This window comes from Ictalurus punctatus, chromosome 5, assembly GCF_001660625.3.
Source record: "Ictalurus punctatus breed USDA103 chromosome 5, Coco_2.0, whole genome shotgun sequence".
In the NCBI taxonomy this organism is placed as follows: domain Eukaryota; kingdom Metazoa; phylum Chordata; class Actinopteri; order Siluriformes; family Ictaluridae; genus Ictalurus; species Ictalurus punctatus.
The window spans coordinates 28,237,795-28,254,103 of NC_030420.2; the positions used below are offsets into that span (position 1 = coordinate 28,237,795).

The 16,309-nt window shown below is 38.3% G+C and overlaps 2 protein-coding genes across 9 annotated transcripts in view; both read right to left on the reverse strand.

Moving 5' to 3' along the window:
- Positions 1 to 16,309, reverse strand: part of LOC108265363 (kinesin-like protein KIF2A) — a 92,799-nt gene that overhangs the window by 14,856 nt on the left and 61,634 nt on the right. For 6 of the 8 annotated variants that reach the window (XR_008396471.1, XM_017467602.2, XM_053680380.1 and 3 more), the window contains exon 1: positions 2,509 to 2,703. The exons of 1 other annotated variant lie outside the window; for it this stretch is intronic. Coding sequence is in view for 5 of the 7 variants with exons in the window: in XM_017467602.2 (XP_017323091.1) it covers positions 2,509 to 2,569 (61 nt within the window). In the remaining 2 variants the exon portion in view is untranslated. Of the gene's footprint in view, positions 1 to 324; positions 560 to 2,508; positions 2,704 to 16,309 lie in introns of those variants that run through there. One more of the 8 variants, XM_053680381.1, reaches the window with a different exon arrangement.
- unc45b (unc-45 myosin chaperone B) lies at positions 4,210 to 14,395 on the reverse strand. The gene is made up of 20 exons (XM_017467601.3): positions 14,258 to 14,395; positions 13,516 to 13,686; positions 13,402 to 13,438; positions 13,097 to 13,272; positions 12,757 to 12,846; positions 12,495 to 12,662; positions 12,007 to 12,172; positions 10,695 to 10,865; positions 10,433 to 10,604; positions 10,039 to 10,339; positions 8,781 to 8,875; positions 8,508 to 8,649; positions 8,199 to 8,339; positions 7,454 to 7,581; positions 7,270 to 7,336; positions 7,062 to 7,175; positions 6,815 to 6,930; positions 6,595 to 6,712; positions 6,324 to 6,479; positions 4,210 to 5,889 (listed from the first exon to the last, which is right to left on the reverse strand). Exons 2-20 carry the CDS (start codon positions 13,684 to 13,686, stop codon positions 5,626 to 5,628), a joined length of 2,793 nt encoding a protein of 930 aa, XP_017323090.2. The 5' UTR covers positions 14,258 to 14,395; the 3' UTR covers positions 4,210 to 5,625.

A 16,309-nucleotide genomic window follows, 5' to 3' on the forward strand; every position in this document is an offset into this window, starting at 1 on the left:
TATCACAGACTGGATCAGGATCCTGTCCCAGGAACACCACATGTGAGGTGGGAATAACATCCTAGAACGGACGCCACTACATTGCAGTATTTAGATATTTTTTCAAATACATTCGTTGCACCATTCACAAATACCACTACATCAACCCTGCTGTAATACTACTACTACTAATACTAATAATAATCATATCTGCACAAGTCAATAGGATGCCTCAGCTAATGTCCTTGTCATGACAAACTGGGTGCTACTTCACTTCCCCAGATCTGGTCTAATATGTAAGGAATAAAACACAGTGGCTTAGTGGTTAGCATGTTTGCCTCGCACCTCCAGGGTTGGGGGATCAAATCCTGCCTCCGCCCTGTGTGCAGAGTTTGCATCTTCTTCCCGTACTTCAGGAGTTTCCTCCGGGTACTCGGGTTTCCTCCCCAACATGAAAGACATGCGGTGTAGGCTGACTGGCATTTCCAAATTGCCCGTAGTGTGTGAATGTGTGTGTGAGAGATTGTGCGCTGCGATGGGTTGGCACCCAATTCAGGGTGTCCCCCACCTCATGCCCCTAATCTCCTAGGATAGGCTCCAGGCTCCCCATGACCCTATGTAGGATAAGCAGTACAGAAAATGGATGAAATGCCAAACTCTTTGTCCTGAAGTTAGTTCTGGGGGAAGTGGCTACAGTGCTGGGGTAGCTGTGGTGATGTGGGCAGTGGTAGCGCAACGGTTAAGGCGTTGAACTTTTAATCGGAAGGTCATGAGTAAAAAGAAGGGCCAAGAAGGGCCCTTGAGCAAGGCCTTTCACCCCCAACTACTCAGATGTAGAAAGTAAGTAAGTTGCTCTGGATAAGTGCGTCTGCCAAATACCATAAATGTAAATGTTCTAACATACATTACAGTATCCATAGGTGATACCATACGTTAACGCATCACTGTTTGGAGCAATAAACTCGTGTCAGTAATAACACCTTATTTGAGACATCTACGGTTAATGTCATGTCATCTGGTTAGATCTTTTGTATTGGATGTAAAAAAAAAACTCCCAAAGTATACCAGTAGGCTGGAAAATAAACAAAAAGGGGATTGTGTACAATGATAAATTTCCACAAAGTGTCATCCTGAGTCAAGCTTTTCTGTGTCTGAATCTCAAATGGTGATGTTTTACTCACATGGTTCACTTTGTTTTATTCTGTTATACAAATATCACCACCATGTTATTCCCTATGTAGTGAGCATATAAACTGAAAAGGGAGCCTTTTGGGAGTTGGCCTGCCTGTGTGACTTATTCCTGTGTGATGGGGTTGATATCTGTTTGCCAACAATAATACCATATGGTAAACACGTTGAAACAAATTAACCAGATGTGGTTACTGATCTGATTCATTGTCTTCCTTAAGACACCAGAATCCCAGGAACTGAAACAGGGGTAATCAATACATCCCTGCTGGGGACCCCCCCCAAAAAAACCCAAAAACACCAATAGAAACTTTCATAGAATCTGTAATGGTCCCTGTGAGTCTCTAATGGTAATTTGTTGCTGTCTATTGGTGGCATGTTTGTGCAGTGTCTAGTGGATACCATTAAGGACCAATAGAACACCTTTGACATTTGGTAATGGTTTGTAATGGTATTTGTAGTGGAAACCATTAGAATTTATGTGACGGTTTCTATTGTTGTTTTTCAGCAGGGACGTGTTAGTATTTCCGCTGATTAAAACACCTACAGCTGAGGAACTTCTGTGTTCGTCATTAGGCTAGACCGATAAAAAATGCTTTGTTTTGACAACATAAACCCTTAGAGAATTTGTAATGGTTTTAATGGGAATTGCATTGGTTTCAATGGAATCTGTAATGGTCCCTTAGGGCCTCTAATGGTAATTTGTTGCAGTCTATTGGTGGCATTTTATGTCTAGGGGTGCCATTAAGGACCAATAGAACACCTTTGAAATTTGGCAATGGTTTTTAAGGTTTGTAATGGTATTTGCAGTGGAAGCCATTAGAATTTCTGTGAAATTCAGAATACTGACAGGAAGCGCAGGTTAAACCGAGCTTTGTAACAAAACAAACTAGCTTTTCAAAATAGTTTTGTGTGTGTGCTAAATTATTAATACAGACACTCGGAAATTCAAAAGTGCTAAATCTCTTATTCGCCAATGTCTATAGGAAAAAAGTTGTCGCTAACTGTAATAGGTATTACGGCTTTAAAAAAAAAAATAAAACTAGGTAGATTTTGATAACTAAGTAAATGTGCCGGCTAGTTAGCTTAGCTCATCTTAGCTTAGCAACCGTTGCTGTGTTGACTGCGCTAGGTATGTAGCTTAGCTACCACAGCAACAGGGATGCACTGGCTAACCAATAAAGTGTCATTTAGTTCATGTAAAAGGCTTGTCGGTTCGCTAACGCTAGCATTACTAGCACTTCTCTTAGCCAATGCTAGCTAAGCGAAGCAAATAATGACTACACGTTAATAGCTAGTTACACTACCCAGCTAAAATAATAACTTAACTAGGGAACTCACCGTCACTCCGTTTTATCTCCACGTATATCCCCACGACAATTTTACCGAAGTTTACCGCCATGGCTTCTCAGAGACGGGGACGAGCTAGAGAGCGCGAGTAATAAACCGGTGGTTTTGTTTGAAATTTTCACATTTGTTCCGTGTTGCTCAAACGCGGGAAGGCGGCCAGTAGCAGGAATAAAAGAGGCAAAGTGCCAGTGCGCATGCGCGTGCCGCTCAGTATCGGTGACGCTATGCTTAGAATTGGGTGGGAAATGAACTGTGTGTAACATGCTGTGAACTAATTAGAAGTGTTAATATATGTATAATGTAAGTAATGGAGTGTAATGCAGTAATTTGCAATTGTAAATTATGTCTGTAATGAGTTTTGAAATCTCTCAATAAAGTCTGATTTGAAAATGAACTGAACTGTGCTGAACTGAACTTTACTGTACTGAACTGAATTGACCTGAACTGTACTGAACTGTATTTTACTGAACTGAATTGACCTGAACTGTACTGTACTGAACTGACCTGTATTGTACTGAACAGAACTGTACTGTACTGAACTGAATTGACCTGAACTGTACTGAACTGTATTTTACTGAACTGAATTGACCTGAACTGTACTGTACTGAACTGACCTGTATTGTACTGAACAGAACAGTACTGTACTGAACTGAATTGACCTGAACTGTGCTTAACTGTACTGAACTGTATTTTACTGAACTGAATTGACCTGAACTGTACTGTACTGAACTGAACTGAACTGAATTGACCTGAACTGTACAGAACTGTACTGAACTGAATTGACTTGAACTGTACTGAACTGAATTGACCTGAACTGTACTGAACTGACCTGAACTGAATTGACCTGAACTGTACAGAACTGTACTGAACTGAATTGACTTGAACTGTACTGAACTGAATTGACCTGAACTGTACTGTACTGAACTGAACTGAATTGACCTGAACTGTATTGATCTGACCTGAACTGTATTGTACAGAACTGAACTGAACTGATCTGTACTGTACTGAACTCAAGCGAACTGAATTGTACTGCATGGAAGTATTTTACAGACAACTGTATTTGCGTTTCCTATTTATGGACGCATAAATTGTGACATAATGTAAATGAAAATGCAAATCGTGTATAGCCGTTTGAAATTTTGTTTATACGAATGTACAGTGTCTGCCAAATTTAAAATGGAACGCGAAGTCCGTATTGCAATCACCAACAGCAATTACCCCGTCTTCTATGTCACATAATTTTTCATGTACCGAGCCTGCCAATATTCAAACGGAATATAAAATCCCTTTGCATTTGCGTTTCCGATGCCTTGCACAGAAACCTGTCAATCAGTGTTGGGGGTGGGAGTATATTATGGGGCGTGATTGTATTTGGAAGTGCCATCAGTCACAGTCGACCGCATTTTAGAGTGCCTTGGGGTGGTACACGTCCATAATAAAGCATCTGCAGTTTAACACTGTACGTTTGTGTAAACGAAAAAATACAAACAGTAATATACGATTTGCATTTTCATTTGCATTATGTCGTGATTTAGGCGTCCACAAATAGGAAACGCAATCGCAAATACAGTTTGCAATTGCTTTGGAAAATTGTCCGCAAAATACTTCCGTAGAACTGAACTGTACTGAACTGCAGTATACTGAACTGAACTGAACTACTGCAGTGAAAAAAGATGTACAAGTTGCTTTTTTTTTGTCAAAAATCTCTCTATTTTTTTTTTTTTTTTACATAAACATATAAGTAAAATACATAGAACTTAGTGATTTAAAATAAAAATATAAATCAAATGAAAAGCAATTAAAACGGTGAACACAAAACACACTAAACATTCATGCATTACTGACAGAATATTTCCTGTCAGAGCCTTCCTAATACTTCCACTTTCCCAGAAAGTAGAGCAGTCTCAGAGGCAGGGGAGTGGCCTCATGGGCACCACCTATTACTGAATATGTCACAATCAGCTCCCTAGTTCAGTAGTCAGGGCACTGATCAGGGAGTCGGCCATTTTAAGGGCTGTCCCAATCTCAAAATCCTTCCAGTGCACTGGAACATTTGCTCTGTAAAAAAAATCCCATAATGCACCGCAGAAACCAGGGAGCATCGATGCCCACTTTGTTCCCTTACTGGAAATGACGTCATACCAAAAATTAAAAGCTAAAAAATATTCTGAAGTTTTTCAGATCGAAAAAATGGGGAACAAATTAGCAGCCAACTTCGTCAACAAATGTAAGTAGCTTGTTATAATTGTTGTAGCGCTACACTTTAACTTAATTTCAATATATGGTTTGTTTGAGTCTAACTATTTTCAAGTGTTTCATTATTTTTTTTATCCTTTTTTTTTTAAAGTTTGTGTAACAAAAAAGCTAACACATTTATAACATATAAAATATTTATATATTTAAGTTTTTCATTTTTGTTGACATTTTACAATGCAAGTACGTACTCATGTCACCGGAAATTGAGGTATCAGTGTCCCAATGTGTAGTGAGCCAGGATCCTTACCAGTGCCGATATACTGTATATACTGATATAAGATATACTGATTTACAACCTAGGGAGCTAGGGAGCTGATCGAGACACACCCAGTGAATGCAGACTTATATCTAGTAGGATATCTTTTATAGTATTGAAAGTCAAATACCTTATGGATAATACATAGCGACTATGAAGCCGCTACACTAATGACATGTGGCTAACTAAGGAGGAAATCAGATATTCTGCAAACATAACAATGGCGCATACATTATTTGGTGGTGTCACCCCTTAAGCCGGCTTTACACTGTATGATTATTGGCCCAATTTTGCTGCCACAAACAAAAATCTGAAGTCTTTAGTGCCATTGTGACAGAAGATAGCTAGTACAAAGTTCTGGCAGATTCAGTATGTTTGTCTAAAAGCTACCAATAGGGGGACAGCATGGATGATGCAAAAGTGTGACAAATAATAAAATCTTAATAGACTGCTATAACCACATAGTGTGAAACTGGCTTTAGTGCCCTTGTGCCCCTACCTTCCTCTTTGGCACTCCATGTCTAAAAACCTATACACACCACTGCTCTGCCACTATTAATAATTACAAATCCCAATGAATCGATTTTCTTCCTGTCTTATTGTGTGAAAGGCTTGATAAGTCCAAGATCCATGGCTTTGGACAGACACGCACGTGCTGCATCGATTCCCCCCTGTTTCTTGGGATTGTCCTCCATCTTGGCGATGTAAGTAAGGATCTCCAGAATCTCTGTCTCCATTAGTTTCTTAGCCAACTCTGCATCAGCTTCCAGCATGTTGAAGATGATCACAATGCCTCGGTGCTGTATTTGAGGATTGTCATGGATGCACAGCCTCTGGAGGATCTCAAGCCACTGCTCAGTCTGCCATTTGAAAAGATTAAGATGAAACAGAGCAGTGAATCATCAAGACTGTCATGTATGCATTCATGACTTCCACCATTTAGACAATGGGTAACATTCCTGTTTGTATGTTGTTGGGTTTTTTTGCTCTAAATTGCCCAGTTCAGCAGTTAAGGTCTGGTTTGGACAATAATGCTTAGTACACATCATGGCTGCAGAAGAAGTGACTAGCACTATACAACCTTTTAATTCAAGTGATCAATCAAAAGCTAATAATTAAGAAACTCAGTAAATAATATAAATTTGATCATTTTGTCGCTTCCAGCACAGTAGCAACATTTTTAAATCAAGGACCCTCTGGCTATGTTTCAAAGACTTCCATAGGTGGCAGTATTTTTACTGCCACCTATGTCACCTAAGCCCAAAGTCTCGTTTACATGGGTCATCGTACATACCACTTTGGTCATCTTGACACACAGCTTCTTCTCGGCTGCCGTGATCATGGCCAATCCACCAGCTGCTGCAATCTGTAGCTTTTCATCATCCTCACCACAAAGCAGTATGAGGAGCTTCAGCTTGTCATTACCATCCTCCAGATACCGCTCCTGAACCTGTCAAGACAAGATCAAACACTTTTCATTATTTTCTGAAGTGCCAGCACATTGACAGCAGGTTAGTTATAGGATTGATGTGTGATCTGTGAATCTACCAAATTTTCTTCCTCACCTCTTTACAGCACACAAGATTGCACATGCACTCTGTAGCGGCCTGTCTGATTTGCTCGTGCTCCTCAAACATGTAGTTCTCAATCTCTGGAAGAGCCTTCTCCTTCAGGATTTTGACTCTGAGACAAAGAGGAAACAAAAGAACAAAAGAGGAAATAGTTATTTCAAACAAAGATTACATAACAGGTTTTGTTATGTATAATGTAATGTATAGTACTCACCGAAGCTTGTCGTTTAGTGCAGCCAAATTAGTGAGACTCACTAACGACTCGTAGTTCTGAATACCGTCTCTTTCTGTGTTCAGCAGAGACACCAGTGGTCGCACAACTTCATATATCTGAGAGAAAGCAAGAGGGAAAAAATATTGATAAAACCTGTCATTAGAACCCAGGTACCTGTTTTGATTTACCATCAAGTCATTCCATGTTGCTATAGCAATAAAAAGTGTAAAGTATAAAGTGTTCTTACCCTCTCACCAGGGAAGGCAATCTCAGGGTTGGAGGTGGCTGCAATCTTAGCCAGTGCATGGGAGGCCTTTATTTTCCCAGTGTCTGTTCCCTCTAAGGCCAAAGGAATCAGAGCCTGTGCCAAGTAAACCCAAAAGTCAAGAAGCTTGTTTGAACACAAAGTTTACTTAAGCAGCATTAGACCTAAGCTTAGATATTTCTTCTTTTACCTTTCCACCACCTTGGGCAACAATTGTTCCACGATCTTTTGGATCATCAGCCAAAGCAAGGAACACCCTAATAAAGGAAAAAGAAGTGAAATGTTGACTTGGGTCACCTTAAGGAGGATGTGCTCTCGTAGAGTATGTCAGATCATCTTAAACTGCATGGGCAAAGCAAAATTTGAATCCTTACCTTGCAAGCATTTCCTTGGTTTGATCAGTCAAAATGGAACTGTCTGCTTTGACCATGACGGCAAGTGCTGATATCACTCCAGCTTTCAAGAGCCTTTTCACTCTCCTCTCAATGAAATCCTTCTTGTCCTGAGATTAAAATAATATGTTTCAGTGTGCTGTTGCTCAAATCAAATAACACGCAAAGCTACTTAAAGCTTGTTAGTGACATAACAGGACATCTGCATAGTGATCTGAATTCAGGCAAACAGCCAAAAAGGACAGAAACAGCACGTTGCGTAAGAAGCCAGTTTAATAAACTTGGTGGTGAAAACAGTCAGACTCCCTAAAGATGTTTCAAACTTTGTTAGCTTCAAGTTGCCATAGTGAAACTATGTCGTAAGTCTAATCAATTCAGATTGTAATCAGATACTGGCTGTCAAAATGTCTGGATGGCTTCTGTGCCACAGTTGGACTGTAACCTCAAAATGTCATTTGCTCCCTTTTCACTTTTGGGTGTCACCGGACATTAAAATGATAACACTTTATTTGTGGTTAGGATACATGCACAAGAGAAACTTTTCCGTTCAAGAAAGTCTGTAGTTTTCAGAATTTACTTTACAACATAGTAGAAAATGTCAACATTTCACCAGGTAAAGGTTTTTTTTCCCCCAGGCCACCATGCAAATACACAGCATTATCAGATTCTATTTACATGATTATCACAGCTACTTAGTCATTTTAAACCTGCATTGTGTGTTCATTACCTTTGGGTGCTGCTCAGGTACGTGCTGCTTGGAGAATTTGGCCAACTGCACCATTTCAGGGATGATCTCTTTCTTCTCATAGCTGTTGGTGCAGTTCACCAGTGTACAGGCGACGGCATACAGGATGGTTTTATCTTTGGACTATAAGAAGAAATTCAAATCGTTACACCATTAGAATTTTGAGCTATAACTGTGCGCAGTTCTGTCTAATGCGTGAAGAAAAATACAATGTCAAATCAGTCATCTTATAAGTCATCTCAACTCTTCTACTTGAAATGATCACAGAAGTTTTTAGTCCTCTTCTTCTACCTTGGCGAGCTCAAACATGGCTCTCATGGCTGGCTCATCCTCAACAAAGTCATCTTTTACATCAGCATCATTGGTCAGGTACGCTAAACCTTCAATCGCCCATTTTCTTGTCCGAACATCAAGAGTGGGATTGCATAGCCATCTGAAATCAAGTGTTTGATAATATAGAGTTATTATTAAGATTCAAAACATGCTTTATAAGAGTTCTATTTGCTACAGATATGTCTATTTCTGAATAACTATACTGACAGTTTCTGAAAACAGGACACTTACTTTCTGCACTGCTTGGCCAGTTTTTCAGTGGAGCCCTCAGCGAACTGTCTCATGCTATAATCATCACCTCCAGCTGAGCCCAGTTTACACAAACCCTGCAGAGAAAGAAGACACAATTATATTATAAATGAAATGAAAGTTATTGTACTATTTAACACAGTGGAAGTACGTTTATGCAGCATTTATTGGTCTGATGGATTGTATTATGTGATTACATAAGCTATCATTTGTGAAAATTGAATGTGTTTGTATAGAAATGGTGTCTATATAATCTACAATTCAGGTTGAATTCTGAAAAAAGTTCTGTTGTACAGTTATCAAGGAATAGACTATAAGGAATAACACTTGTGCTGGGATGTGCTATTATAAGAAAACTATCAACAACAGTATGGTGCAGTGTGGCCTGACATGAAGCGAATTTATTGTTACCACGCCAAAGTTTTCCAATGACAGCATGACCTGAAGTGTTTTATTCCTTGCATATCCCTTGTATGCCAGCGCTAAACATTTAAATGTATTAAAGACTGAAAAGACATTGGATGACTGACATTTTATCTCTTTACAGCTTAACTTTTACAATTTAGTTCCTGTTATCATTTACATTATAGCTAGCAGCTATAAACTGTCATTCCCTCACCAGACTCTCTTTTTATTTTTCTATAAAAAGATGCAGCTTATTAATAAAACAAAGCTTATCATGGTAAATGGTCTATACTTATATAGTGCTTTTTTTTAACCTTAATGGTACGACAAAGCGCTTTACACTGCTTCTAATTCACCCATTCATACGCACACTCACACACCAATGGTAGCAGAGCTGCCATGCAAGGCACTAGCTTGCCATCGGGAGCAACTTGGGGTTTAGTGTCTTGCCCATGGACACTTCGGCATGTGGAGTCATGTGGGCCGGGATGACTATTATCATGTTATAGCAACATAAAAATAAAAAGGGTTACAAAGAGCTAACACTGAGGACTCCTTCTAAAAAAGCTAAATAAACGTCTCCTCGCAGACAGCAACTTCACCATATCACACATTTAAAAAAGTCCATTTATGTACAGTGACGTTGATATGACCCTGTGTAAGTCACTACTATGTCAAAGTTAATGTATTAGAATGAGGGCATTAATATAAATCTTGCAGCTGTACTATTGTCAGAGCTGCTGACCAGTCCAAATCAAGCATGTGGTATAAATTGGTACAAGGCCCAAATCTGACTAAAGATCATTTAAAACACCAGTTCAGAAAGCAGCTTTACCACAAGTGCTCTGATCTTGATCCTCTCATTTTTGGTCTTCTTGTAGATGTCCTTAAGCAAAGACACCCCATTAGTGATGATGAAGGAAGCTCTGCTCATTTTGGTGGAGGCGTGAATGAGAGCTTCTATGGCCACAAGCTGATCCACCTCTCGCTCAGAACCACACAGAGCGACCATCATCTCCATTACTCCCTGACGACCCACAAGCATGTTTCCCACATCATATGGCCCCTGCATTAAGCCTGATAAAGCGTTCATGGCATGTATGTTTTTGTCCATGTCGTTGGGATCAAATTTGCTCCTGCGGACAGGGGACAAAGTTTTATTTGGATAAGTAACATGAATAAAAGCTCACACATATGATGACAGCATTTTTACATTAGATTCAACTCACTTGATGTATTCATCACAGATGTCTCTGTAGTTGTCCCTCTCGGGATCGCATCGCAAGTCATCATAGAGCTTGTTAAGAAGCACGCTGGCAATAAGCTGCGTATTCTCAGTCATGGGCAACTGATCGGGCAATTCAGGCACCTGACCACACACCTTCAGAATCTTCTTCAGGCCTGGGTTGGAGAATTTACACAGCCATATTAAGACCAGGACATTAGCTTTTTATTCATGTTATTCAGATCACTCTATTAATTAGTACTAACCATGATCAATTGTAAATAAGGACTTGGAGTGATCTGAATCTTTCTTGTTCTTTCTGGGCACGTTTCTACTAAGCAGGTTTAGAGCCTGGTCTCGTCCATGTCCTGACACCTTCTTATTGACAATCATGTCCAACAATTTGAGCAGAATAGTCTTCAGGTCCTTGTTTGAGTCTTTTGGGGAAAATGAGAAATTGTTAAGTGGGAAATTCCCATTTTATTGATTATACTGCACCCAATAAAAGTGCTGAGTATCAGGAAAACCACCACATACTATCTCAGGTTAGACATTTAAAAAAAAAAAAAAAAAGAAGAAGAAGCTTGGCATGGCATTTCAAGAAACATTTGAAGAATCAGAATATGAATGTAATCATAGATCATGAAAAATAAAAAGTAGTTATATTAAGTGAAGAAATTCAAGCTTATTGAATTAAATGTAGAGGTAGTAATACACGATTTAATGTATATGTAAAGTTATGACTGTTAAAATTATAGCTACAGGTGAGAAACTGTTTGTAGCTTTCCTTAGAGTTCATAGAAAATGAAACAAAAGCAAACCCATGAACCTTGCTTGATTGAATTTGTCTGCTTTTTCCATGCAATCTGTTTTGTGTTATTATTATTATTATTATTATTATTATTATTATTATTATTATTATTAAAGTAACTTTATTTTCTGAAGAGCAAAATAAAATGGCCAGCCCATGGCTTACAAATGGTTAGCTATGAATTTGATTTGTTGTTTTAAATATAGGTAATAAATAATGATTGAATTGGATATATGAAAAAGAAAACTAAATATTCCAGGTATTATCATTATGTCTAAAGGTTTAAATGAAACTGTATGGCATTTTTCATGAAAGTTGAGTAAATTGATTGGGTGAGTTTTACATAGGGACTTGGACTAAGGAAACTTTTTATCACCGTATCTTGTCCTGTCCAAATCCGTAATGCCAGTCATTTTTAATGATGCCATTTAAAAGGACTTGTCAATGAATTGGGGGTTTTAGCTAAATTGTTGAGTTCTTATCACACAGTTCTTGACACTCCCATCTCTTATCCAGCATGGTTCATAATTACTACAGATGTTCTCCAGTAACTATACTTAAGAGACATATGTCCGGAAATCTTATCTCATCTGTATTGTACTTAAAACTACACCTATTCATTTTCCATTATACTCAGGTAAAGTAGAAATATACTAATATGATAATTAAGTATAGTACTTAAATATAATTACTTAATTACTTAACAGAGTCACCATAAATGACTAAAACATATATAACAAATAGTTAGAAGCAAATATTTCTCTTACCAAGCACAAGGGCCTCCTCTTTGCCATAAACCCTGCTATCTGCCCCAGACAGGGAGTCATAGACGGCCTGGAATAAGTTGCAGGTTGCCAGAGCGACCTCCTCATTGTCCATGGCCATAATTCTACTCAGTTTGTCTATTCCTACCGTGTGGATGATAGCAGTGGCCTGTATGTACAAAAAGCACAACATGATTAACCCAAAGGTCCTAGCTTATTTTTCAATTATTCTTAAATGTTATCATTCAGTAGTACTATACATTATTGTGCATCTACAGGGAAACTATTGAGAAAGGTATATACAGTAATTATAAAGATATAAGTCTGGACCTGCTGATGGGCCCTTAAAAATTGGCACAAGAGATGTGCCAATTACGATGTGGTGTTTCTTCTCATAAAGCTTATATCAGTATTAAATATTAAGTGTATTTTCAGCATATTCTTCTTAAACGGTGTTCTTCACTTTGCCAGTGTGTCCTGCTGTCACTTACCCTCGCTCGGTGACCTGTACACATTCCAGACAAGGTCCGGATGGCAGCCAGGATCATCTCAATATTCCCAGTATCAATGAGCTGCATGAGCAGAGCCACTCCATTGTTCTGGAAGATTCTTTCCGAGCCGGCATCTTCTCGAGCCAGGACAATTAGGTTGTTAGCCGCCTGAAATTTACCAAACATAAGGAGTTACAATTCAAAGGAACAATTTCACATCGATATTATCAACCATGAAGGTCCAAGAAAAATGTTTTCCCACCTTTTCTTTCGTATCTTTATCTGCTTCATCACTTAGCAAGATGTCAAACATATTCTGCACTCTGGAGTCTGTGGAGAAGGTGGTCTTCAGCTGTGGAAGAAATTATGTCGTCATACCATTAAAAAAAAACAAAAAACAGATTCTTAATATGTCATTCCAGTAAACACTCTGACCACCTTCAAGAAACCTTAGCCACCTCATAAGAAGTTTCCTATGCTGACTGCTTGGTTTGTTAAATGCATACAGAACAATATTTTTATGATGTAATATGTGCATATTCCAATTTATGATGTTTGCTTTAAATGACTAGTCTACTAGTCTACAGTAGGGAAAGTCTAACCTTTTGTTGGATCTCAGCTCCGAGTCTCCTGAGAGTCTCCAGAAAAGTCTTGTTTTTAGGTTCCAGTGTTGCACATCTTTGGACATCCTTAAAGGCCATGTCCAGTTTCCCCAGTTTCTCAAATGCTTGACATCTTCTGTAGAGAGCTTTGATGTCAGAGGCATCTACATCTATGGCTGCAGCAACAAAACAATATAGAATGAAGAGAAACAAAGTAAGGATTTCAGCATATTAACACAAATTATATATATATATATATTTAAAACATGCTTGGTGTATAGCTAAATTTAGGATTAGGCTATTACCTTTGGAGGCATCTGAAGCAGCATTGGTATAATTTTCCTAAGATGCGAAGGACAAGTTTAGATATCTAAAACATGACTCTATTTAAGAGTTATCATTAGAATTTTGTCAAATACCTTCTTTAGAAAACAGGCAGATCTGTTTCTGTAGATGACAGCCTGTGCGTTTTTGTCCTTGCAGACCTTGATGGCTTTTGTGTAGCACTCAATGGCTTTGTCAGTCTCTCCTGCTTGGAAGTGCTTGTTGCCTTCCTCTTTCAGCTGAACTGGGTCTCCCATCTCTCCCATCTGAATGCATTAAGACAGGTTCATATCACAAACAGACGGTTTCTATGGTATAATAAATCCCATAAATACTAGAAAGAGTCAAAGTGAGTAAAAAATGAATTCAGTATTGTTGGTATGTAAAAATGACTGAGTAAATCCTGAAACATTCCATAAAAAAGACATTTAGCTTGATCTATCTGGCTAATTTTTAACCTTGAAATACAATCAATTACAATGTAAATGTGAAGACCTTGTGTTCTTAAGAAAGAAATAATACTAAAATATATAAATAAATCACACAAAATATGTTATGTTCCAGTTACACTACTTACCTTTTGCTTCTGTTTCTCGAATCTTTTTAGCAAATGGCTAGATACCCCGTTATCTGAAACTTTAAATGCCCTACCCTCACACCATATTTGGGCAAAACTTTGGCCTCCTGGGAGGCTTTACTATCACACGAGCTTACAGCACACACAGCAATGCCTATTGTCCTAAAGATAAGCATTCCAGCCTATTCTCCATCCCATCTCTACAGATAGAACAAATAAAAACTAACCAATCTGCGAAAAACAATAGTTTAGCCACATACCGTTACGTTTTTGGTAGCAGTGGTTTCCTGTAGTCAAAGTCAACTCAGCAATGGCTGACCATGTGCTTGTTTGCAGTACTCTGGAGGTGTTTTTACTCTTAGAGCAACAGACCTCCAAGTGGCATTTATATTTATCTCTATGTGACATGATACACAACTGTGACCGAGGTCTAAACCACCTCCTCAATGGGGGAGACCTCAACAAACGCCATTCAATGCACTTGTTGAGAAACATCAGCTTTGAAAGCTGAGCACTGCTTGTATTTCTCCTCGAGTACTTAATGAATTAGAGCACAAGGTAATCATGATATTGTCATAATCAGTATTTGGAAAGGGAAACATGGATACCAGTCCACCCCCATTGAGTAAGAAATGGAGGGTCCCAGATATAGTCTATTTAGGGTGTAGGTGTGACAGCTGAGCAATCAGGAGCACATGCTACTACCCCTTCAGTAGCAGGGGTGGAAAGGGTGGGGGGCAGCCCCTGACAGCTGGGACAGTCTCGTAGTTTCTATAACCTGTGAGATCTAAAATGAAGGAAGGCTTCCAAGTGGGGGAAGGTCCTGATACCTTGAGTGCAGTCCACACCGTTCTGGAACAATCCTGATGATCTTGTCATTTGCAACAGATATGTTTACACACCATGAATTATATCTAAATTTGTTGAAGCTAGTGTCACTGGGCTCCCCAAAAAAGATTGCCACCAGTTTATTTCTCAGCTATCTGATCATCTGATTGTATTTGTTAGAAGTTTGAAGAGGAGCAACACTGCCAAATACTGAAACATTCTCCTGTTCTATCATACTCGCAGTTTATTTGTGTGCTGCTGCTGAAACAATACATCACCATGTTGATCCAGTTTTGCATAAGATTTGGAGTTTATCCAGTATTGTTATGATACAATACTTTTTTCCTGGACTTTTTTCTCCCTCTCAAACCCCACCATACATCCTACAGTAGCAGTTATTTCAAAATGTCATTGCTTGATGGAAGTTTAATTATGTAAAATACAGATTATTACATATTTACAAGAACCATCTTTACAGACAGGGACAAATACATTTGATACAATCAATCAGAGTCGATCAGAAGTGTCTTTACATTCTCTAGTCATTGTAATTTAGTTTAGAACTAAAATTAATCAGCATCTTCAAAATAAAATATCCTCAACAATGTTTGCAATTGCATTTTGATCCAAGTTTGCCAAATAGAGCTCAAAGTTTAACGCAAACGGACCTAATGAGAGAAAATGCAAGAAAAATTATTGTCAACAAAAGCTACTATAGATGCAGTAATAAAGCACAAGAGACATGGTCTTCATGTCTCAAATTCAACAAATCAGCAGTGTTTATCCCTTTTTTATCCCTTTGTCATGAAAAACATTCCCCATATTCACCACACTTTTGTCAAGCACACATTGGTAAAAAAAGAAAAAAAAAAAAACTCCAATATTTTTCAGCTCAGTTTAACTGAAAAATGACATTCAGTTTAATCCTTACTACTGACTTTCAGTCTTCTCATTTTGGAGAGACTCATGCTGACACACAGCTGTCTACAGCATTCTTACCTCACAGCACATAGTAGTGAATAACTACATAGTAGTGAATAACTACAGTTAAATTGCTGGAGTTAAACGCCAGTTTAATTGCCATTTGAAATAATGCGGTATTAAAATAATAATAATAATAATAATAATAATAATAATAATATAATAGGCTCATTTTCCATAGTTTCCATATACTTGCAGGATTCTGCATTTTAAGGGCCACAACATTCATCGTTGTTGTTTGTGCATTTGTATACATGTATAAAAATGTGTGCGTGTTATAAAAATAAAAGCTGTGTGTTATATAAACAGTAGCCTGCTTCAGCTATTCTGCATGTTAAGTTTGAATGATTGTATTTTTTCCTTAAAAAGAAAACCCTTCAAAATCAGACAGTTTAGATCAAATAAAAAATAAATACATTGTATTTATCAAAACCCCCCCCCCCCCCCCCCCCCACACACAAAAAACGTTGTTCTCTGAATAGGTAATGTAAAATAATATAATA

What these genes read in the sequence shown, in the direction of transcription:
- unc45b (XM_017467601.3), bottom strand. Translation starts at nt 13,686, where the DNA reads ATGGGAGAGATGGGAGACCCAGTTCAGCTGAAAGAGGAAGGCAACAAG. An exon ending in ATAAAGATACGAAAGAAAAG is followed by an intron (nt 12,663 to 12,756) that starts GTGGGAAAACAT and finishes GGTAAATTTCAG; the next exon opens with GCGGCTAACAACCTAATTGT. An exon ending in GTACAGGTCACCGAGCGAGG is followed by an intron (nt 12,173 to 12,494) that starts GTAAGTGACAGC and finishes TTGTACATACAG; the next exon opens with GCCACTGCTATCATCCACAC.